A 26624-nucleotide genomic window follows, 5' to 3' on the forward strand; every position below is an offset into this window, starting at 1 on the left:
CCGCGGGGCGGAAATACATTTCAACATTGTTACACAACAAACTCGCTAGTCAAGCCGAAATCCTGCAATGCAATGGATTCGGTGAGTAAACCCCACTGCTACCTAGTTAACTATAACACTGCTTTACATTGTTAGCAGGCTCACAAAACAGGCTGTGTTAGTTGACTAGCGAGTGTGTCATTGATTTTCAACCATGCTGAAATGTGTTTACATTTTTCGAAAGAAAAGTCTGAACATTAAATCGGATGCTGACTTGCGGTCCGCAATTGACCAGACCGTGTCACATGTGTTGTCTCTTAGGTCATGCGCCAGGAAAAATCTGAACACAGGAGCGGACTTACTATCATGGGGAGGACACCTTCCAGGGGAATGGCAACTACACCTGCAGGTCATCCAAGGGGGTTTGAGATGCTACAGTGTGGCAACAATAGATCTGATTGCAGGACAATTCACAACGTCGGTTATTATTCGCGATCACAGATCGCCATGCTCAGCTAGGCACAGAGGCTCATGCCCACCAGTGACTCTCGTCCACCCGTAGTACTCCTGAACGCCTTCCCTTCAGTGGGCTACCACAAATTCCTACCACACTCGACATAGAGAACGCTTTGACCGCTGCTCCTAATAGCCCCGAATTGGCCCGGAAGACCTTGAACGTTGCAGATATCTCAGCTACTCTATGTGCCCACTTGGCAACTCCGATTGCGCAGTGACTTATTGTCCCAAGCACTGGGCCATCCCCCCCATCTGTTTTCACGAAGGGAACGTCTTCGCTCGGTTGTCTTCATTCGGGTCCCTCGTGGGACCTGTCTTTGATTTTTGAGGAGCGCTCACAAGTACCTCTCCAGACAGTGGATATCATATCAGACCTCATTGTTACCTCATTGTTACTTGCAGTGGCCATTGCCAAGCGTGTGAGGGACTTACACGGGTTACCGGTCCATCCTACATGTACTCAGTTCTCCCCTGGCAACACTAAGACTAAGGTTACGTAATGCCGCAACGCTGTGACGCTGCGTTCGTTCCCAAAGTCGTCTCCGTGCTAGACGTGCCGTTCTGCTCCATTTCCGTTCTCTGCCCTTCTCCTCTCCAGAGTGTGAGCGTATGAACATTCTATGTCCAGTATACTCTCTGCGTGTTTACATGCCCAGGACGCCGTCGTTCAGGCTCTGTGATCAGTTGTTTGTCTTCTTGTGAATCCTCCCAAGGGAAGGGTTCTGTTATTGTTGTAGCTTACAATTCTCTGGGATCGCATCCCCCCCTTTGGGCATCTGGGTGCACTCCACCTGTGGATAGACGGCATCGTCAGACCTTTTCAATTGTGCCTCTGTCTCAGAGACACTGGGCCAGTGTGCGAATTAAATCACGGTGTGCGGGGGAGCCCAGGGATTAAAGCAACAAAAAATCTCCTGACGGAAAAAAAAATTCAGGCCAAATCGGGGCCGGTGGCTTTCCGTGCGCAAAGCGCGCGTGCGATTTTCCGTTCTACGTTCTAATGCTTTGACTTTTCTTTCGAAAAATGTGAACACATTTCCGCGTTGTCGAAAATCAATGACACATCGCTAGTCAACTAACACGGCTTGTTTTGTGAGCCTGCTAACAATGTAAAGTAGTGTTCTAGTTAACTAGGTAACAATGTAAAGTAGTGTTATAGTAAACTAGGTAGCAGTCCAATCCATTTCGCTGCTGTATTTTGGCTTGACTAGCGAGTTTGTGTTGTGATTCTCAACAACGTTGAAACGTAGTTTCACCCTTTTCCATAGTTTTGAATAATAAATGTGTGGACTGACGATGTAGCGCAGCCTAACTTATTCTAATAATTATTTAACATAGTTTCATTCTGATAATTATTCCCCCTCCTCCCAGACTTACATGGTCACATTATTATTGGATTGGTTGTTTGCGTGCCGGGTGAAGTTAGCTAAACATTTAACCTGCTAGCTAGCAAGAGAAACATAATGTCACTCTCCAAAGGTCTAAAGAGGAAAGTTGACGGTGAAAACAGGGCATTTAAAGAGGAATGGACAGCGAACTATGCGTTCATCCTACCTGGTTTCATCAATGCAAAGCCGTTGTGAGACTCACATTTTCCGTGCTCACAATGAATGTTCCCTTCCACCATGCGAGTCGTCCTTTTCGTCAATGAATGTGATAAAGACGCACGAGAGGAATTGATTGGTGCATAAAAACCTTGAGAACTGCCGGACGTCCATAATAACTGCCGGACGTTAAAGTGACGTCCATAATAATAATAAATAATAATAATACATTAGACTTATAGCGCTTTTCTAGACACTCAAAGACGTCCATATCACCAGATAGCCAACAAATAGTGACCGATGGGAGATGCCAGTTTTCTCATTAAGTGAGATTTAATAGCTAATATTATTTTTTCTATTTTTAATGAATGGCTCATTGTAATTATTATCCCTAGTAATGTAGCGTGTTTGCTCTGTCATTTCAAGAGCATATAGCAGGCCTATTCAATTAGCGGCCCGGGGGCCGCATGCGGCCCAGACGTGACCCCCGATTGGCCCAGCCATAAAAGCAGAGAAAAACGTATTTCGCAAGTGTTCAGAAATTCATGCAGAAATGTCTACTATAGTAGCCTACAGAACGTGAATATAACACTCTAAACAAACTAAGCGGGGAGCTTAAAACAACAATGGACAAAGTGATGGCTACAATTAATTTTATTCGCTCCACTTCGAGCCTCCAACATTATTATTATTATTAACTTATTCCGCAAGCTGCTGTCAGAAATGTCTGCTGAGCACCACGATCTGCTTTTGCATAACGATGTCAGGTGGCTGTCCAAAGGCAAGGCACTGGAGCGTTTCTGTGATCTCAGAGAGGAGATTACAACTTTCCTCCTCCGCAGCAGCAAGCAAACGAAGGCAGAAACACACTTGAATCACATACTGGACGACAACTTCATGGCTGATGTCTGCTTTCTGAGCGACATATTCAAACAACACCTGAATGACCTAAATGAGGGGCTACAAGGCAGAGACAAAACTGTAATTTATCTTGTGGAACAGACGCTAGCGTTTCAAATCAAACTGGACCTTTTCGCAGCCGACTTCTGCACCGGCAGAATGCTGCATTTTCCGACGCTCCGCAAATGCGTCTCATCCCCGGCACACATCACAGATGTCAGGGTTCGAGTTATGTGGGAGCCAATGGGAGCTGAGCTCCCATAGAGATGGTCTGAGACTCTCTGAGCTCCCATGAAGGCAGTAAAATCAAAAATCTGTGGGGGTCGCTAATAATACATTACCACAACTATTATTTGATCAAAATGTCAATGTAATGAATATTATTTAATTTATATTATAAATATTGTAAAATAAACACGTTTTCCAAAAGAGCTACGCGCACCATTAATCTCCTGTGAATGACAGTAGGCCTTTGACTGCCTGCACTTCACCACCAAGACACCATGGGGCGCAGTAGAATATTGTACAACAGCAAAAGGTTGATTAATCAGCTGTGCGGTAAACCGTTGGAACACACAGTGCACAGCTGATTAATCAATTAAACCAATAGAGTGAGACAGGATATGTTCATATACCAGTTGCCTTTCAGGAAGTAGTGAGATCGTGCACCTAGCCTATTATTGAGAAGCAAACATTCATTCATTAGCTATACAGGAGTATATACATACAGTAGCTACCATGCCGCCCAAAAAAAGGCAATTTTTTGACCCTCTCCCGTTCATCCAATCTTGGATAAAGAAAGAACATCGGACGTCAGCATCATGGGTTCCAGGACCGCGACCGCAGCCTACTGAAAACAGACCAAACAGGTCTATCTTGTCTCCGTAAAGGTAAGGTGGCTTTTACTTTTTACTAACCTAGTGTACATGTATTTTTCGCTCCTTCTGTATAGCAAAAATAACACAATTATTGGCCGAGATACATGTGTGACTATCGCTTTTATAGCTGTTGTTTCATGTGGGGCTGTTGATGTGGTGAAATGAGTAGCCTGCAGCTGTAGCGTCAGGATATGTTGGTATTTGAGGAGGAGGATGAGGATGAGGATGATGTTTCGGTACCGGTACCGTTTTTAAAGTATCGATTTGTCACCGGTATCGAATAAAACCCAAACTGTACCCAACCCTAACTATATGTTTACATGCCAACTAATTAGCTAATTCATTTCTGTCATTTAGAGCTGAGGGGAGCAACAGAGAGACGGACAACAGGACAGTAACAGAGAGACAACGGGAGAGGAGAGCAATAGAGACAGAACTGAATGCACTGAACTTTTTTTTTTATTCTTTGCATTATTAACACTGTTGTGTTATTGTGTTATTAAAGTGTTTAAGTGTTTTATGGTAAAGCATTATGAGTGGTGTGTGTGCAGGGTGCTCGTGAGTTGTATATTTTGGGGAGGGGGGAGGCTTGTGTATGGGGGCGGGGGGTCCTCACACAAAGGAGTAGCCTAGGGCCACTGACCACCTTAATCCGCTACTGCCTATAGCTAATTAAAACTTGTAAGTCCCATCGCTGTGTGGGCATGATTCGCGCGTGCATGAGAACATTTCGCACTGTTATTTTGGAGACCCCCACAGAGATCAGCTTATAACTCGAACCCTGACAGATGTGATGACTGATTTCATTGCGAGGTTGAAAGAGAACTTTGCTGGTCGACTGGATGGACTTGCTCTGCCCGCACTGAGACCCGTTCACTGCTGCAATAGAAGGGGACTTATCCACCAGAGGAAAGGGAGTGGTGCCTTCCATCGACAAGGGGAAATTCATACTCGAACTTGTTGACATGCAGTCATCCGTAACCATGGCACAGGAGCTTCGCACTAATTGACCTGCGAAGTTTTGGAGTGATGTCAACGTGCACCAGTTCCCTAACGTTAAGAAAGTAGCAATCCATGTGCTCAGTATGTTTGGATCAACATACACCTGTGAATCAAGCTTTTCACACATGAACACAATAAAAAGCAGCTCTCGTTGTTCCCTGACTGACAGTACTCTTCACCAATGCTTTCGGATTGCATTGACATCTTATGAGCCAAATGTCACTGCTCTTGTTCAGAATAAAACATGTCACTTCTCACACTAAGAACGTCAGCAGGGTAAGATTAGATTAGATTAGATTCAATTTTATTGTTGAACTGTAATTGTAACTTGTTAAATTGTGCACTCAAGGCGTTGATGGTTATTTTCATTCAGTTAAAAGCACTTTGTGATGTGCCTGGGTCAGCTATGACCAACATTTATATTTTACAAAAGGACATTTTTTTATTGGTATACTACTGTACACTTTTTTAATGCACTTTGAGATCACTTTTGACGTGCCTGTGTCAGATGTTACCTAATTTAAAAGGAAAACTATAAATAAACTGCTTGTATTTCATTAGGCCTACATTCATTTGTGTTGGTTTGAAATGTGTCATTACCTGGTGCCTAGGCTACTGGCCGCTGAAAATGTCTGGCCCAGCAACATTTCTTGGTTTTCAAATCTGGCCCAACTGAATTTGTAATTGAATACCCCTGGCATATAGGCTAAGCGGATTCAGCTTCTTTTTTTTTTGCGCCGATTTAGTTGTCAATGTTTTTCATAAAATTAAACTGCATTTGCTTTGTTACTGTTCACATGTGTGGTGCAGTCACATAGCCTATAAGTAAACATTAAGTTTGAATTATTTACTGAGCTGGCGTTACTTTTTTCAAACCACACAGCGCATGTCGGCTATTTCAGCACCACGCGTTGTCCACCTACTTATCACTATGAGGGGTTCAGCGTCAGTGCACCCCGCTCTGTTACTGTCAGGCATAGTTGTAGCCAATAAAGGTCTATATGTAGGCTATAATATATCATATACCTAATACCAACATCAAAATAGATTGTATGCCTCTACAAATCATATTACACCAGGTAAAATCCGTCACAACTTGGAATAAATCCATCGCAATTTGGAATATTTTAGAGCTCCCCCAAAATTTCACAAACCATGTTTCCAGGGGAGCTCATCACTAGGGGAGCTATAGCTCCCCGAGCTCCCCCTTATTTCGCACCCTGCACTGGGCTTCTCCAACACATTCAAATGTTGTACAGCCTAGACGTGTCTGTGGCCTCTGTGGGTCACACTGTCCTAAGTGCTGATTTGGAGACTGTGTGATGTAGATGGGGTACATGCTTGTATCCAGGCAATTGGGGTGTGTTTCAGGGTGCCATAGTGAAGAGTCGAACCAAGTCGACCAAGAGAGAACTAGAGGTTCCGAATGTAATCCAGTTTCTCTAAAGACCTCCCCATTGCCCCTCTTGTGATGAGCCCGTGAAGAGTGGTTGGCTGGATGAAATGGGAGCACTTGCGCCTGTACCAGGTGTGATTGAATAGGGGTCTTCAGCGAACAGAGTGTGTGTCTGCTAGTGAGGTGTCTCCCTCATCTCCGTCCAAAAAACCTGGGCTATATATACGTAACCTCTATTTCTTTTCTCATTCTCAGTTTTCAGACGGACTGGGCTTGATAAAATAGGAAAACCGTAGAGAGAGAAAGGACATTTATTCAAGCCTGACACACTTAAACCTTCACAACTAACAGTCTGCGTGTAGGTAGGTCCAAAAATAAAACCAAGAGTGATACAGTGTCTTTTTCCTTCCTTCCAAGGTAAACTTACTTTGGAGTAAATCATTGTTGACATCGGACAACAATAGGACCTGGTACATTTTCAGAAATATTGAGCTTCCTTGTAGTACTTGAACGTTGAAGTGGCCCTCCTATGAGATGACAATACCAGCAGTGGCCCCAAGCCAATTAGACTTTTAGACCCCTGACCTAGATGATTTAGTACCATGAACATGAATGTTAGTCTTTCTCTGTACACATACAGGTTTATATAGTACAGCACATAGCAGGACTCTGTATGAGCAGGTCATTCTCAGAGGTTTGATCCATTTAATGTGTGAACTGATGTAAGTTAATTTGCTATGACTGTCTAAACAGATGAAAGGGGGCATCACATAGAGTATAGCATTACGTCACACAAACACATCACAGGCCACATGTTCCACTGCGGACTGACTGAGCAAGTGGTTGAGAAAACACAGGCCCAGCTGTGTGTGAGAGAAGGAGAGGGGAAAGGGGGGGACAACCACTCACACTATGACGTGGCTCACAGGCTACACATCCACAGATATTATGACACAGTGATCTCTCTCTTCTACCACATACATTATGACAGCAAGGCTATCAGTGTGTGTAGTTTACACACACACACCCAAACACAAAGAAACACACACACACACACACACACACGCACACACACGCACACACACACACACACACACTCATACACACACACACACACACACACATCACATGCATGTTTATAGCTGATACACATATTTTCAAACCTGTTTACATAAAACGAGAGGACTATCGCAGTCAATCTTTATGCGTTACAGGTACGGCTGCCACAACAAAGGACATTCGTGTTACCATAGCTCACAAGCATCAAAGAGTGATGAAATAAGCTCTTGCTTACATGAAATACACTTTTGGGCTGGGCCGAAAAAGACCCAACAGCTTGAGAGCAAAATGTGAGACACTTGGACCTTTTATCTCCATCTAAATTCCTTTCCATCAGATCTCTAGCTCTTTGCCAAATATGCTGTCTGTGGTGCAGAGAGTGGCCGTATTTCAGCCCAGTCCCCTTACAAGGAGTCGCGGCACTTTTCTAAATATATCCTCTCAGTTAAATATGTCTGTGTTTTCATAAGCACACTATTCACCTGGGGGCTAGAGACCGACGACAAGCTTCTGTTCTCTTGAGAAAATGTGATCACAGGGAAAAATGTCTTCATGAGTGTAAGTGAAAATGTCAACTGAAAATCTTCACATAAAATGAGGATAATCTGATAATACCCAACCTGATGGTTTCCTAGGTTTTCTGCTGGTTTTCTCTATCCTACTGTGTCTATTTTGAAGCACTGCGGTTTATGGTCCTGCCTTTGACTGCTGCCCTGTTAAACAGTGTTGAGAATTGCAAACAGTAAACTGCAAACATCAGCCAGACGTTATATAAAAGCTCGGCAAAGGGCCTGCGCGTCTCACAGGCAAAGTTGAGTAGAGGGGACTTCACGGTACATACCTTTATCTTTGTTCTTCTCCTTCGCCAAGGAGTCCAACTTCCTCCTTAACGACTTCTTCCTCTTCTGTCCATCTAAGTAGAGACACAAAGAGAATGCATCCAGTCATACACTGCATAGCTTTTCCTGTAGAAAGATAACTATCCTATGCTGGATACACACACACACATACACACACACACACACACACACACACACACAATGAACTGCCACATTAGATTAACTCACACACCATCACCATTTTGGAAATGATCAAACCACTTTGCTTAAGCAAGAGCACTGGGTTCTCTTTCAGTGAACTTGGTTCGACCCTCACTATGGGACACATACTCTTGTGTACCTAATGCCTGGTACATGCCGGGGACACTTTCATGAGATAACGATTTTATCCTTTCCACTCTTCACTCGCTGACTGTCCGAAGCTCACTGTAGTCGTGTTCTTGTAGCTAGCTATAACTTAAATTAACTGTTCTATTGAGAATGCTATGATCCTCCTGGGGAATTTGGTTGTCTCTACTGGAATCCTGCTGTTCAGTATTCAATAAAAGATTATTGAAAAATTTGGCAAGCCAAGTTCAACGGTTTTCAACTTATGAGGCTAACATGAGAAGCTCTGTAGCTGGCTTGTATTCTCACAATTCTTTGAAATAATATGAACCCCTGCCAGCGAGACACACTTGGACAGTCGGTCAACTTCAAAGGTAGCTTTGAAAAAGCACTTTGGGTGAGAAATGTTAGCGCCTTGTTCACAGGAGGGTTGGCTAGTTAGCATCTAGGACTATTTGAGCACTTACTAGTTTAACATAATACCAAGCTAGTTAGCTAAAGTTACAAAGTCTGCCCACCTCAATTTGCTTCTCGACATCTTGTTCTGCAAACTATGCACACTGCTGGATACTGAGGTACTCAGAAGGAGGGTCAGGTAGATGGAGGGTTTCCTTGTCGCAGAACCCCTCGTAGAGGAGGGGAGGGGCAGCCCTCTTCTGGAGAAAGCCCCCTCAACTCTTCCACCATCGCTGAGTGAGCCTTGAGGCCCCAACATGGCTACGGCCCATGAGGAGACGAATGAAGACGAGGACAATGACAGCGAGGCTAGAGAGCTATCTGGCTGAACCTCCAAAACACAGTTCTCCCATGGGGTTGAAGACTGGACTCCCTCTCTTCTGCCCAACCTACCGCAAGGTGGGATCCGAAGGATGGGGTCTCCTCCAAGTCAGACATGCCCTTCCTGGAGGCAGTCTACAGAGGCTAGAGCCGCCGTCTAATGATCGCAAGGTCGGCAGATCGGCGGTTCAAGCCCTGGCTGGCCACATGTTGAAGTTTCCTTGGGCAAGACACTGAACCCCAACTTGCTCCCAGTGAGCGGGCCGGCGCCTTGCATGGTAGCTTGCCGCCATTGGTGTGTGAATGTGTGTGTGTGAATGGGTGAATGAGAGGCCGTTGTAAAGCGCTTTGGATAAAGGCGCGATATAAGTGCAGTCCATTTTCTACAGAGGCTCCTCAAATTGAGTTACTCAATTGCTGCGCATCAATGTGAAGTTACTGTTTACCATGCTGGAGTTACAGTGTTATGCTTATTAAGATAAGTCATCGAAGCAATTCTGCCACACACACAGCAACTTGAATAAAGTGTAAAGGAGTTTCGCAGCGGTTGTTTTTACTAACGTTTACATCGAGCTGGTAAGAATGGCCCATTGCTCTCAAGGCAAAATGTTGGCGGAGATGGCTTGGAAACGCAGACACCAAGACACCAAGGCAATCTACTAACTGCTCCCATATGCGATCAGAATGCAAACAAAGTATTGGAAACAAACAATAACGAGATGGCTTGCCAGCTATAAGTAATCGTAAATCATGCACGCAATGGATGCTTTTTTCATGTCGTACAGGCTAGTCAGTGACAGCCTGTGACAGCCCGACACACTCATTTTTCTCAGTTCTACACCCTGGCAACTTCCGGTCCTTTGCCTTTGCATTGTTGAGGCTTACAATTCCCTGAGATTGCGGCTCCCTGTCTCTGTCACAGGGATATGCGCCGCTCCCAGCTCTGGGCGTCTCCACATACTTTCAAACGTCTTAAACCTGGTTTCGTAGCCTGGAGGTGACTGCACCCTCTCTGGTGTTGGTTTGGGATACTGTGTGATGCAGATTGGGGGTATACTGTATATCCCTGGATCCGTACAGGTTCCTAAATTTCGTTGTTTGGTACCTGTACTGTAGCAATGACAATAAAGTCCATTCATTCATAAGGCGATCTGGGCCTTTTGCAGGGTCCCATAGTGAAGGGTTCAAACTGAGTTGACTGAGAGAGAACTCAGGATTACAAATAACCCAGGTTCTTTGAAGGAGATCAGGGAGACCCCTCACATTGTTGCCCCTCTCACGCTGAGCTCATAAAGAGTGGTTATGCTGGTTTAAATGCCGCTCTTGCTGTGTCCCTTATTTTGGACGGTTGAAAGGCGGGGCTATTTCTTGCAAGCGTCTGTCTAGGCATTATTGAATAGGGTCTTCAACGAAAGGTACACAAGAAAGCATTTCCCTAGTGAGGGGTCTTCTTCATCTCCTTTAGAGAACCTTGGTCACATTTGTTAACTTTAGTTATTAAGATGCAGATTAAAAATGATTAGTGTGTATTTGCCTCTGATTGAGTCGTTTTATCAATAGATGATAAGGAGAGAGGGAGGAGACAAATGACATTCATTTTCTCTTGATCCTGGGGCTTTCCTGTCCCTCTGAGGGCCCCACTTAATGACGAACGGAGAGAGGAATGTATCTTACGTGTAAAATCTAAAATATGAAATCACCCGTAATGCTGTAAACACAGGTCTTTCATATAGCCTCATTCCACTGGGCATATCAGGTTAAGATCACACAGCACACAAACATATCTTGATAATAAGATGAGAAAGGATAACTTGATTTATGACTTACTTACACACTTTAATGTGGGATTAATCTTGAGCAGGATAGAGCCGTTTTGTCAGCTGTCAACAAGATCTATGACAACTTTGATTAATGCAGGAGAAATCCTGGCATCTTGGACTATAGGGGGTCGGAAACCTCATTGGCTAAATATCCCTCTCATCAATTGCCAAAACATCCAGACATCTAATCAGGTCTCCAATAACATGATTTATTATTTAAATGTTTGTGGTGACTCAATGCAGTTGTTGTTCCATCCAGCCAAAGCTTTTACCCATTGGCTCTTGTCAAATCTACAGCTCTTTTATCATGGCACGTGGTGCTGACAGACAATTCATGATGACCTACGTGCATGACGTGCATGACCTACGTGCATGACCTACGTGCATATCATTGTGAAATAGCAAACTCAAAAAGAGAGACAATGGTGAAGCATAGAAGTTTAGAGAAGGGGGAGAATGAGAAAGAAAGAGAGTGAGAGAGGGAGGAAATGGTTTGGATTCTTGTCAGATGGCTAAACTGCACGGAAATCCCAGGAACCTCCAGTCCTCTCTTCCTGACTCCGACTCATGAAATGATCCAATGAGCCCTTTTCTTTTCTCTCTTTTTTGGAGCACATTGGGCCTTCGTTGAACACTGGCAATCCGACCCAGGCGAAAGATAAATAACAGAACCAGCTGAGTGAAAAACCCACATTCATGGTGCTGAAATATCTCACTAGCACATGGTGGAGGGGTTATGGAATTCATAAGGAACACAGACAAACTCATTAAATCATTCTAGGGAGAGGTATAACCTTCGCCTGGAATGCAGGGCCTGGCTAATATACTGTATAGCCCTGCAAAAAGCATGACTTGCCCAGAATATGGCCCTGTGGTGGAGAGTTTTCAAGTCGTTATTTAAAAAGTGTCGCCTGACATTGTGACCGAACCTTCTGACTGAAAATGCATAATGCAAATCATATACACTTGAGCAGCTTACCTAAACACACTCTATAGGAGAATGTCAAGGTTGTCTTGTGTGTCTTAATGAGATTAGCTGACATTGATTTACTATAAGTAATGTCAAAGGCTTGATACCGTACATTAGAATATTGTTTGTTGAAATACTTGTACGAGTGAACAAGTAGTTTACACACACACACACACACACACATACACAAACACACACACACTCTCACACACACACACACACACACTCACACACACACACACACACACACACACAAACACACAAACACACACACACACACACACACACACACTCATACACACACATACACACACACACATACACACATATACACACACACACACACTCATACACACTCATACACACACATACACACACACACACACACACATACACACACACACACACAAACACACACACACACACACACACTCACACACACACACACACACACACACACACACACACACACACACACACACACTGCACCTTTAGGTATGGTGATCTGGCAGCCCAGGTCGTAGTCCTGATGAAGGCGGTTGAAAGCCACTTCCCGTAGGCGAGCCCGCTCCAGCTCTGATAGGCTCTGGATGGCCACCGGCTTGAGATGCACACTCCGCCCTGACAAGCTGTTCCAGGTGAAGTCACCCTGAGAGAGAGATGAGAAAAGAAAACTGCTTGAGACCATTTACAGTCATTGTGTATTCCGACACAAACTCCCATCCCATGAACACTACCCTCATATAAAAATCTCTCCATACAAACGCAGCAGCATTCTGTACCTGAGTAACTACGGTATGCTTTTAGAAAGAGCAACTCAGGATAACCGGCCTATATGATGGATGTATACAGCTCTGCATATAGCAGACAGTATAGCATACGGCCAGAGAGAAAGAGAGGGGGAGTAAGGGTAGGAGTGGATGGCTGGACTGGCAGGCAGCCCAAGGAGAGCTTCCTAATTAACTCATAAGTCATCTGAATCCCCTGGATCTATGGCCGCGCATTCCCCTGTGTCAACTCTGAGAACTGGCAGACAGGGGAATCAGCCGTGTACACTCTGGTTGGACCAGTCAGAGATGTGGACGAGGGAGATTGTACACACACACACACACACACACACACACACACACACGCGCACACACTTATTTGAATTGATACAAGCATGAAAAAGTCACTCTCTAATAGAACCTTTCTGGAAAGGAAGTCTCTAAGGCCCAATCCCGATTCCCTTTTCTACCCCTACGGCTCGTTTTCGAGTGCCACCCCCTTTTGAGCCAAGGCCTCGGAAACAGAGCCAGAAGCCATAGTGGTTAAAATCTTTCCCTATGAAATGGGACAACCCTTCAAGACCCTGATACGTCATCAGTAGTGTCATAGAAAAGCATTGACGCTCGCGATTCATTCACAACTTAAGTTCATCGATCAAACAAGTCATCAAATAAAAAAGAACAATGCTTCATTATCAGACCATGACAGAATAACGGTGCTCTGTAGGTTATTAACCTGTGCTCCTACCCTGCCAGTCTGCACTGATATAGCACAACAGTGCAAAAACTTCGCGGCTGAACTTTAGTTACATTTCGGGCGTCATATGCCATTAAAGGGGGGAAATAGACATGTAAAAATGCATGACTATCATGCGCAAATCAGCCTTAAAATATGTAACGTTAGATAGACAACGGTTGTTTTTGTTTAATAAGTGCCGCTATACAGCTCAACGGGGGGAAATGCAACATGAATAATGTCAAAATGCAGCACTATCATGCACAGATCACCCTTAAAACTTGTAACGTTAACGTTACACAGGGAGCGCAAATCCAGTCTCCCGCTCACTGCTCTCCATCAAAAATGGCACATCCATCAATAATATGACATAATAACAACTGCTCGGATTAGATTGCGGGTTGTTTTAGTTTAATAAGTGCCGCTATACAGCTATATCGTCATATACCATCAAGGGGGGGGAAATGTTACCGTATTTTCCGGACTATAAGTCGCGCTTTTTTTCATAGTTTGGCTGGTCCTGCGACTTATAGTCAGGTGCGACTTATATATCAATATATATATAATTTCATACTGACTGACATGAACCAAGGAGTAAACATTACCGTCTACATTGTCAGCGTCTTTGAGCCTCGGAAAAGCGCTATATAAATTCAATGTATTATTATTATTACAGCCGACAGAGGGCGCTCTGGGCCGCTCTGGGCCGCTCTGGGCTTGTGACAACTATATGCTGCTCCGAAACCCCTGAAGAAGTTATCTAAAACATTAGCTTGTTGAAGCTAAGCAAACGGTAGCTTGGTGAACTTGCTTACTGGTAACTTGCTTGTTGGACTCGCTGGCTTGTTATGTTAATTTAGCCTATTCAGCTTCCCAGGTATGTTCTTTATGCTATTGTGTTGCTGAATAACTGTTAATGTGTTATGTTAACATACCAGACTTCTATTCAGCCTGTTGTTCTGTGTGCTATTGTGTAGTTGAATAAACGTGCCTTTCCAGATTAATGTCTGTTCTTGGTCTTGGATTTTGTGAAATATATTTCTAAATAAATGCGACTTATAGTCCAGTGCGACTTATATGTGTTTTTTTCCTCTTAATGTCGCATTTTTTGACTGATGCGACTTATAGTCCGGAAAATACGGTACATGGAACTAGGTCAAAACGTGCGACTATCATGCACAACAGCCTAATGTTAGATAGATAACTTTACATTAAATGTGTCTACCATCATCCGCTGTCAAACGCCACAGGTAATAATTCATTTCTAAATAAACAGGATTGTACATCTCGGAAATGTGAATCGCGCTCCGATGTATTTCTATGGGAAGGCTGTGCTGATGCTTCCATTGGACTCGGACGCCGGGACACTCATACAATCCCTGCGTTTGTTGCAGAGGAACTGGCACCCTGTGACAAACGCGCAGATATGAGTGCTCCGGTGTCTTGATTGATTGATTGATTGATTGTACTTTATTGTCCCCGAGGGGAAATTTGTCTTGGGCATGGTACTTTCATGCTTCAAGTGCAACAGTGACGATACATACAACATACAGTAGACAAAGTAAACAACAGGACAGCAACAAACATTGAGTGACATTGGCAGCAGTTTCCACCTGGACATGGCATCATTTGGTATAAATATATATTGCACATAACCCTTCAAGTGGTGTTTTCGAATATTGCACATGGCCCTTCAAGTGGTGTCTAAGATAAAGTGCAGGTGATGGTGATCATGTCCTAATCATCGTTTCTGCTTGAGAGAATTGATTAGTTTAATGGAGAATGGGACAAATGATAGTTTTAAGAGCTTATAGTTACATCTTGGCATGCGAAGCCTTCTACCTAGGGGGAGAACTTCGTATTCTGTGGAGAGCGGATGTTGGGGGTCTGCGATGATCTTGTTAGCCTTGTCCAGGACAGCTTTTTCATATAGTTTATTTAGGATCACATAGTCTCGGTAGTCTCGGTAGTCTAAAGCCCCTTTCACACATAGTTCCCTGTAATTTCCATGGAATCCCAAGCTGTGTCGACCGGCCATTTTCGCCGTTCACACATGAGCCAAATGCCAGTAGATTCCTGTGTTGCTCCCTTTCACACATGTCGGCAATTCCCTGCACGCTGGACTGTGGAACTGCAAAATCTGATTTCTGTAGATGATTCGCAATGCATGCTGGGAGGTAGAGGTATGGCTCCGAACGTAGTCTGGTCATGAAAAATCTCCAAACGAAGCCGTGGATAGCCCTCCCCCTTCCCCCTAGCCCTCGATGAAAAATGAATCGGGACACCCCTACCCTAAACGTGAACACGCAAAACGAAGCCGTAGGGGTGAATTGGGATTGGCCCTTCCTCCCTACGCAAGTAGGTCCATTCTTGCAAAAGGTAATCTAATCCCACAAAAGACGACTCACTATGTGTACTGATCCTACCTTTACACACTCTTTAAAACCTCACTTAGCATTAAGACAGCGGTTATGCAATAAACCTTTTGGACAGGAACTTTTTTTTAACAGTTTTTCTTCTTTTCAGATACCGGACCCACCTAAGTTGCTTCCAAAATGACCCAACCAGGAGGAACAATCCCATCATTCACCAGCCCGTGAAGAACAACATGTGGAAATAGCAGCCCTACGCAGCTGTAAGAGGACGAGCCTTTCACCCACCCTAATGCCGTCTAACTAGGATCCAGCCCAGTGGGCTTAATCAAAAATAAACCACTTCATTAGCGCTGCTCAGTGCATATGAAAGCACCCCTGTTATGTTGGCCTATTACTGGCGGCTTGAGAGCATGAAGCTCCTCGTTCCATCCTGGTCCCCTCCACTGGGCGTGCACACAGCCTGAGGGGGGCGATGGCCGGGGACGGCCAGAGGACTTGTCAGTGCGTGGCACTTGTGAAATCCGTGGAGCCGGGGAAAAGAAGAGGGAAACAGCTGGAAAAGCAGGGGGCTGCTACTCGCTTGAGCTGTTCAGCTCAGGGGGTTGAAAAGGATGGATGAGTCTCAATTCCAAAGAATTCTGTCTACGGAACCTTTATGGAATGTTTATGGAACAGTGTTACTGCAGGCCTAAATGCTATGTATAGGGTATACCCTATAGCAAGGTTTTTTATGAAGCAATACCACACAAGCTTCCTTCGAACCTCACAACCCTCTGATATACTGAAAAGACGACGACAACAACAGGACTGGATTTGACTTTGAAAAGTGCCTGGTGTACAAAGCTAATTTGCTTCATACCAGCAGGTATTAAGAAACAATCTTTATCCACAGAAGTTTATCCACTGGGTGATCTGATGGGTTGTACTTAGTTAACACAGCCATAATGAGCTTCCTTGACATGACATGCCCAGTGAGAGAGAATAATTCATCATTTTTAATCTCAAGATTAAAACTGTTGCCATAAGTACTAAGATTCACATTCGACACTATTGTCCCCAACTATCTCTAAACTGTAAACCTTTGCCTGCGGAACAATATTATGGGGAAAACCTCTACATTAATTATTTGTATTTTTTTTCCTAGCACCATTAGAGCCGCCCCCTCACAAATTTCGTTGTATGGTACCTGTACTATATTAATGACAATAAAGACCATTCATTCATTCATTCATTCATAAACTTGGCTAAGGACCACAGAGTTGATGAGGGATTATGGTTCACAGTTCAGTATTAACCATAGCTACTACTGCCCCAACCCCCTCAGCACTGGGACCTGCATGGTCTCCCACATATGGCCTTCTCGTTACATAAACACAGCATTAGTGCTCCCTCCACCACCTCTGTGGGTTTTTAAACATTTATTTTTCCACCACTCACTCACTCTCACATCATATCCATTCTGAGCTTGAAAACAAGCTCACCTTCATTACAAGCTGGTTCCCTGACTTGCGCATATAGAACCCCTGTCATTCCCTCCCAAAAGTTGTCATCAGTTCAATTTAATTTCCCAGTGAAATCGGGGAATTGAATTAACACCAAATTCCACCTCCAAATCAGCTGGAAGCTATACTGTAATAATGCGATACAGTTTGTTCCTTGTGATGCCTGTACGGACATTATATTATGATACTCATGTCTTGCTCATCAAAGGTGATGTTAGTGGGATGAATGTAAAATAATTGTACCTTCAAACTGTAATATGTGTTTACCCTATGGTTGCCAAGCTTCCTATTTGGATTACATTGTATAAATGGTTGGTTTAATCCGGTTATGTATTTTGAATTTGTTCAATATATATTATATATTGAATATTATTTCTGTCAATAGATACTGGCGTCCTGTTATCTAACAGTACTCTTATCTGTAAGATCTTGTATTAACCATTTTGTTTAATGTAGTTCATTTTATAGATTTGAAAAAGCTTTTGAAACCTTTAATGTCTTGAACCTTTAATGACATTTTGAATGTACCATCGACAATCATGTTATGCTGTACTTTGACTTGCAGGACAACATGAGTCACAACCTACAATAATTAGACTAATGTTGAGGCATCCAAAACAGTCTGGTTGCATTCAGAAAGCATGCAGTGTAAATAGGGAACAGAATGCTACAGTATTTGATTAATGGCCATTCACTGTAGATTTACCCTGGAAAATCATTGTGCATGTGTAAACTATAAGGGCCAGTGCTGTTCCCTAATGAAAAGACTCCATGCTTTTATCTCATATCAAACCATCAAGCCTGCTCCACATCTGTAACTGAAATATTCTCTATATCTATACACATGCACATTCAGACAGTCTTCAATCAGAGCCAGTATCTTGCATCTAGCTTGTCCAGACTTACATGTTGGTTTGGCAACAAATAAACTGTGATTGTGAGTGGGGTAATCTGTGTCAGAGAAACCAGCCCTACTGTATGTGTCTACTAATTAATAGATTACTTTTTTGCACGTCGTCACAAATATATATTAGTCATTCCTACAGTATATTAATTTGTTGTCAATGTTGAATCCATTGTCCATTGAGTCCACTGATCTGTCTGCTACATGGTAATGGGATCATGTCATGTTGTTACCTTGGTTAAATGTGTAGACTACTCGTAAGTTAATGTCAACTCTTTTTCAGGTTTTTCTCCAGCCAATTTCATAGCTAAATGTCCTTTAAACTAGCATAGGACTTTGATGGTTGAAGGTTCAGCCATTATTTAGTTTGGAAATATACACAAAAACTAGCATAGTCTGTTCAGTGAGCCAGCCAGCTGAGCAACTCACATTTCATATGAAACAAATTAGTTTTTATTTTTTACCCACAGCTGTGCAAACTTAACAGTGCATACATCATCCTAAAAGTGACTTCATGCAACCGTACCTATTGATGTATATCTAGTTTTCATAGTTTTGTAACATATAAATAGTGTCCCTTACGAGACAATGGGAGGGTGCATGAATCTTACAGATTAGGATCTTTTTTTTATCACGGATGCTTTCTAATCCATGTCCTACAATACAGGTCGGTCAAGGCTCAGAGTGTCGCGTACGTACGAATGATGACACCTATCACAAGACAGTGTTGAATCAGCATAATGTATTTTTACAATCTCTATTATCGAGGACACAGGTGACACAGAACAATACGCTTCCATGGTAACATACACACAGAGACTCAAGTGTTGCAGGAACTGAGGAAAACATTACCATGGCAACCTCCGTCGAATTGACAATAACCGGAACTTGCATAAGAGACTGACCTCGAGGATGGACATAATATCAGAGGTACAAAATCAGTTACACCATAAAACATCTCTTCTGGTTAGTGCACTGAGTAGAATTCTCTGTTGTCTTAAATTAAGAATAAGATCAATATATCCATTAGCTTTCCAATGATGCTCAAGTCATCTAACTTAACCAGCATCAGCAGGAGCAAACACCATTACATTATATCTGTATCTTCCAAAACACATAATTGGAAACACTACTGAGTCAAGTTGGGAACAATAGCCTTAGCTTACACTCTTCCAAAGACAATGTGTTATTTTCTATTAGATACATTCCTGGCTTGAGTACTATCCCCTGCTTTTGAAGGTTGGTTATCACACATACAGTACATACTGCTATGGCATTGTAATTATGTTATCACATAGCAGTTATTAGTATGTTATGGCAACTGTCATTTGACAACTCCTACAATGTTCTTCTTCTTTTGACGACTACTTATCAAAACAATTACCAGCTAAAGGAGCAATAATCACATTGTTATATGAATAACCCATTAAAGGACCAACTGTTACTCTACATCACAATACTGTAATCAGAATAGAATAGAATCCAATTCACTCAGAGAGTAAACAAACAAAAACATGACTGTGGGCAAGCAGTTTAGCCCCATCACCTCACACACAAAAAACCTACAACCATTACAAAAATAATTTACTTTATGAAGAAGAATGCACTCTACACCCATTATGGGAACATCTGCTCCCAGAAAAAGAAAAAAAACGACTGTGTCTCTACAATCCACTGAGGAGGACATCACATCGCAGTGCACATCTGGAGAGGAATTTGAGAGAGGCCTCCCAATTTCTCATAGGGATACCGGCTGATACTGTGACCCGGGAAGAGAGGAGGGGATGTGTTAAGATCAGAGATGAGATCAGATTGAAGAAATGTAACTTTTTCATCATTTCTTTTTCTGAGTGGGGCAGTCCCACTCATAATTGTATTTTATTTTATTTGACAGATACAGTGAAGATTTAGACAGGAAGGATGGGTGAGAGAGAGAGGAGGGATGACATGCAGGATATATCCCTGGCCGGAATCGAACCGGGGACCCTGCGGTTACATGGTCGACGCTTAACCCGCTACGCCACCTAAGCGCCCCTCATTATTGTCTTTTTACAGGTGGCGTTTACTCCGACAGGTAATGGATTACTTGGTGTAGCGCTGGAACGTCACCAAAGTTAACATCTGCTTGTAATTACACTGCTGCTGGCTCTCGTTGGCCTGTCAGAGATAAAGGATTAATAGGCCCCTCCACCTGTCCATCTCACTGCCAGAGGAAAGGTGGGATAGGGGAAACTGGGGTAGTGGTGGTCTAGTGGATAGTGAGTTGGACTTGTGATTGGAAGGTTGTGAGTTCAAATCCCACCTGAAACCACATCACTACTAGTGTGCCCTTGAGTAAGGTACTTAGCCCTCAGTTACTCCAGGGGGAATGTCCCTGTAATTCGTAATTGTAAATCGCTTTGGATTAAAAGTGTCTGCTAAATGGTAAAATTATTATTATTAATTAAACTCCTAATTCATCAATACAAAAGTAAATATCAGACAATTTGGGCTTATCACAATCAGAAGGTCTCACCTCATCAGCATGCAGAAAAATGCATAGAAATGACCAACCACAGCAAGATAAGAAAGCTATGGGAAGCAGAGATTCAATAAATATCGAAATATTGTATGCATAGTGTTACAAGGGATGGGTAAATAAGCCTTGCTTGTTCAAATTATGAAGGGAGACCATGTAGATTTAGCACATCTGGAGAACATATATCATACATGACATGTCATGATATTATTGAATGTGCCCTAGGGCAACAATGAATTCCAACCTAGAGGTTAAGAGTATATATGATATATCATTGTTACATAATCTGAAAACAGGGCACTCAGGTATCAGGCACATCTAACTGTTATGGAGAAGCAAGAGTTTCTGGGTGAGATCAAATCAAACCTGCTCTGCGGTATTTAAACATGCCTTTTTCCTGTTGACAGTTAAAATCACAAAATGGTTTCACATAGAACATGTACACGCACACCATTTAGTCTCTGTGCAGTTATTTGAGAAAGAGAGAGAGAGAGAGAGAGAGAGAGAGAGTGTGTGTGTGTGTGTGTGTGTGTGTGTGTGTGTGTGTGTGTCTGGTGTGTGTGTGTGTGTGTGTGTGTGTGTGTGTGTGTGTGTGTGTGTGCCTGCATGCGTGCGTCAAAGAACCTCCTTGAACATATTTCCTCCCACTTCCCTGCTCAGTCTATAATATGACTTAACTCAGTACCCTCTCACCTCTTTCCTTCTCTCCTCCCCATCCCCCTCTCCCTCCAGCCAAAACACTGTGCTTTCGTTCAAGCACTCCCCTGCTCTCTCTCTCTCTCTCTCCTAACAGCCAAGACCTCCACCACCAAGGAATGTGTGTAATCTCTCCTACATGCCAGGCGGAAAATCCCTAGCCTTGTCGATCAACAGTGCAGTGAGCTAATGGTTAAGTAGTGAGCTACCTGGTTAATTGTAATATATTATGGAGCGCTTTCAATGATTAGTCAACGCTGAAAATGTGGAAAATATGAGCTGGCTCGTCCAGTTGGGAGTGCTGCTGTGTGATTGTAGCTGCATCTGCTGATTAGTTCTACAAAGGCAGCCCTTGCGCTGACTCCTGGTGCATTGCTCTCTTTATCGTAAGTCGTGGCTAAATCATCTAAGAAAGATGTGTTAATCGTTCGATCCTTTGCTATTGAAATGCCAATGTCTAAATGTTTCTCTCCTGGATCAGTCAATATCTCAATGTGAATGTGATGCTTCAAACAACTACGCAAAAACACCTGCTGCCAAATATGCAAAGGCTGAGTGGCAATCACAAAGCAATCAAAGCGAGAGTATAATCTAAAAACCTCTCTTTCACACACAAACACATTAACAAAGAGGCCAACATTTCCCATGCATACCACACACACACACACACACGCACACACGCACACACACGCACACACGCACACACACACACACACACACACACACACACACACACACAGATACAGACACAGACACACACACACACACACACACACTGACATGCAGGGCCATCTGCTTAACACATGCACATGTCAGCCTATTGTGTTTCAAAGTGGGCATGCATTTCTGACCCCTACCCCTTGGAGCCGCACACTGATTAGGCATTGATCATATAAGGTACAAGCCTTTTCAAAGGCTCCACAGCTGTGGAGACAGAATGGCCTTTCTGTAATTGCTGTTTGTAATCAGTCACAGTGAAAACTCCTGAGCTAGCCTACATCAGGAGAGGCAGTACCATTCCTAATACATCATTTTAGGGCTTAGAGAGAGAGAGAGAGAGAGAGAGAGAGAGAGAGAGAGAGAGAGAGAGAGAGAGAGAACAGAGATTGTGTTGTGTCCTAAAGCACAGGTAATAATCCTACTTTTAGGCTGCTTACATAGGTTCCCTGTGGAGACAATCAGGCACACACACCTTTATTGATTAGACTTGTAAACCAAAGAGTTCTCGAGGTAAATACACCAAAATGCCTGCCCTGATAACAATGTATTCAAAGCCCTATACAGCTCACCCTGTGGGTGTGTGTGTGTGTGTGTGTGTGTGTCTTAACTCAAGTCAGAGATCTCTCTCTTTATCTCTCCATAACCCTAACCCAACAGATACAAAAAGTAATGTGTGTACTATAACAGCATCAAATAATATGCATGTTTCGATAATGATGAAGGAACTGGTTGGTGGTGGAAGTTAGGTACAGTGGTATGGGTTCCAAACATTCCAAAGGTATAGTTGAGACATGCTGGAAGTATAGCTGCACTGTATGTGATCAACTGTGTCACAAAAGGTGGGGCTGCTATCAGGCTTCAATCGACCATTTTTGTACCCTGCAGTTCCTTCAGTCATGGGAGGAGCAGCTAGTCTCTCTCTCTCTCTCTCTCTCTCTCTCTCTCTCTCTCTCTCTCTCTCTCTCTCTCTCTCTCTCTCTCTCTCTCTCTCTCTCTCTCTCTCTCTCTCTTGAACAGTCTTTCAGCTAGTTGGGTAACTATCCCACTGGGCATTGGTTTCCCATAGAAACCCCCTCCAAGTCCGAGCGGAGTGCACTGCCATACCCACGGCATGAGAACATGTCATTGCATAACCATTCCAAAAGAAATAATGTGCCACAATCATCCTTTGGAAGGCCTGATCAAATAAATAGAGAATCATCAGAAGAACTAGTTACGGGTTTCTATTGGTATCTTCATTAACAATACAATTGCAAAAACATACAAATAAATAAACAAATGATCAGGTGACAAGACCAGCTGGCTGCCAGAGAAAGTGCCTTTTTCCCAGTGAAAAGTCTGTCTCCATTCTTCTCATTCATAAAACGTCTGTGTGTTTCGTCTTCCTGTGACCCTCCCGCTAGGACAACAAACACACCGGGGACCTCGGAACAAGCTGCCGTCATTACGGCATCATATCCTGCGAGCCAGACACACTGCAGCCACGCAGTAGAGTGGAAAAATCTGGGATCCTCATGGCTTGGTGATTTTATTTTATGACAAAGCTGAATCTTCTGAAAGCATCTTTAGTGAACTGCCATGTGAAGCGATTTACAACGCTTTACTGTAGCATAGCTTTAGCAACTCTTAAAACTTGCCCACTGTGAACAAGGCCCCAGCCCTCCAATTCGCCCCGCTAATACAAAAACACTGTTAAAATGGGGGATTACAACACTTTGGCCTGTTCTACCGAGCTCTCTTAAAGCTTTGATGACAGATTGTGGACCTTTATGAGACACATGGCAGCATTTATACTCGCTCACAACGACGCTAAGAAGTCCGCAGATGGTTTGTAAGAGTGCAAAACCAGAGTGACTCACTAAAATCACCCCCCAAAAATGTAATGATGTATAGGACATTGATTGTGTGAGTTGAACTAATGCCACTTCATAAGCACCTTTGTGGAGAGGTTGGTATGGCCGAGAAAATACCAATTGCTCATGTCGATACTTGCTGTTGATACATCACCACCATGAACATTATGATCAGTTGCGTTTCTGTTATGAACCCCATGATTTTTTGATTTTATCTGTGACCCCAGCCAACAGTCATTCAGTGGCTGACACTTAGACATGCAATTGCTGATATTGCCAAATGGAATGTAATGTTCGCATAACTTTCTCCTGGACGAATAAACTTCCATGACTGAATCGGAATGCATGGCCCTGGTATGACTCTGCAAGAAGGTCACCGCTACTTGATGGTTGAGCGAGTTGTACTTTTTCTTCCATTTAAAAGACACAACTATGTGTGTGTGTGCGTGTGTGTGTGTGTGTGTATGTATGTGTGAGTGTGTGTATGTGTGTGTGTGTGTGTGTGTCTGTGTGTGTGTGTGTGTGTGTGTATGTGTGAGTGTGTGTGTGTGTGTGTGTGTGTGTGCGTCACATGTTGTTGACTTTGCTTATAGATAAAGATAGATATTAGACAGATCATTTCAGGCTATAATGTGTGTTACATTTTAGCTCTACTGCATCCAAAGTGGACACGAATCGGATCGTGTTGGACAGTGCAAAACATTAATACCACCAATGACTCACAATGTCACATGCTGTGGTCGGTGGTCAGCAGTTGCTAATTTCTCTCGGTTCAGGAAGTGTGAGACAAGTGTCATTTCCTGAAGACCAAAGCTGCAGCCCTCACTCTCTCAGCGCGGCTTTGTTCCCCGGGAAGTGTGGCCGGGAGTCCGGCGGCTGTTTGTCCCTGGGTTTAAAAACACCCTCCAAACACCAACCGCCTGCATAGTCAGCAAGAAACCAGGGCAGTGGCTATCAGGGAGGTCAGAGACTGGGCGGCTGGTCCTTTATTGATTTCCTGACTGAAGGGCAGATTGTTGAGCCGAGCCCTACTCCTCTCCCCGGCACGCCAACCTTCATCTGACCTATCCACAGTCCTGTGCTGTGGAGACATTTTAACTGTGGAGTTTTACTATTCAAATCTAAAATTAAAAACTATGACTGACGTGAAACAATACTTAGAGACACACAGACACACAGACACACATACGCACACACACACACACACACACACACACATACACACTCACACACTCACAAGCACACACACACGTACACAGAGACAGACAACAAGGTATTGACAGCTTGTGTTTGAGAACAAAATCACGCCCCAGGTACCACATCGAGTACTGTATAACACAAGTTCTTCCTCCTCTCCCCTATTGATGAATGATTCCCACACTACCTATAAGGAAGTCTCTGTCCAATAGAAGTGTCATTTCACAACTACACAAATCCAGGAGAGTCCTCAGTTAATCAACAGACGACAGTAAACAACTTAACAGACCATGATACGGCGTGTGCACTGAGAGACGTCTGTTGCACTGGACTCTTTTCAAGCAAACTGACATTCATCGCCATGGTCAAGTATTATCAGTAGCATGGCTTGACTACCTATGGTATGATTCCATAGTCTATGTTCTTTGTGCCTTGTTCACCTGTGACTTTGTGACTTAAACATGGCTAGAAGAGATTCTCTTAGACAGAGGGGTTTGGCCATTACTCCAGCTATCTGCTGGCTGTCACCAAACCCATCCAGCCTTTTAGATGTTGTTGAACTTGGCAGTGGAAGAGATAAAGTGCTAGGCCTTAATCGTCGGCTCTGAATGTTTTCTTAGGGTCCTTCCAAGTCAAACTTGGCTATTCCTGAGGGTCTGAGAGAGGGGTAGCGTTTTTCAAAGGCCTGTTTCCCATGTGAGAACACACTCTTCTTTTTTTTCCTCTCCATTTCCTTTTCATCATTAGAACCCTGCGAAAGAAAGTGAGCTGTTCCTTCAAATGTTTCCTTCAAAGAGTGTGTTCTTAGGGATGGACAGCTCAAGACAAGAGATAGAGAGGCCCGTGGATGATGGTGTAGTCGGTGGTGTCAAGGGGAGGAACGCCATGGCTTTACCCGTGACAGTGCATGGTGTTAGTAATGTCTCATACTCTTTAACTTGCATTAAAGCTTGCATATATAAATCACGAAAGAAAAAGACAGAAGAAAATCTCCCATTGCATTCCCTGAAGGAACTTGCTTGGTCTGTCCGGTGAGGGACTCACTCAATCTTCACCGTGCCCACACACAAGAGAAATGTACACACACAAGAGATAAGATAGTATGGTAGGAAAAGGAGAAAAACAGCCCTCACGGCCCAACTATCCTGACGGATGGCTTTTGGCTCCCATTCACCTGTCCCTCTCATTAGACACACACCCCTGAGCCTTCTCGTCTGAAACCCTCTGAAGCATAGAGACACTGTCAGCTCACAGCCATAAACAAGTGATAGAAGAGACAACTAACAACAAGCCACCTGGGAGACAGATCCATTCAGCTTTTTCTTCTATGAACACAAACCAGACAGAAA

At 43.5% G+C, this 26624-nt stretch overlaps 1 protein-coding gene across 1 annotated transcript in view; it reads right to left on the reverse strand.

Moving 5' to 3' along the window:
* Positions 1–26624, reverse strand: part of LOC308158244 (rho GTPase-activating protein 6-like) — a gene marked incomplete at both ends in the record, with an annotated part of 79553 nt that overhangs the window by 12225 nt on the left and 40704 nt on the right. Inside the window, 2 exons of the mRNA XM_080531838.1 lie at positions 8116–8187; positions 12497–12656. Coding sequence (XP_080387964.1) covers positions 8116–8187; positions 12497–12656 — 232 coding nt within the window. The remainder of the gene's footprint in view (positions 1–8115; positions 8188–12496; positions 12657–26624) is intronic.

The sequence above is a fragment of the Nansenia antarctica genome (assembly GCF_963989245.1).
Source record: "Nansenia antarctica genome assembly, chromosome: 5".
Taxonomy (NCBI): domain Eukaryota; kingdom Metazoa; phylum Chordata; class Actinopteri; order Argentiniformes; family Microstomatidae; genus Nansenia; species Nansenia antarctica.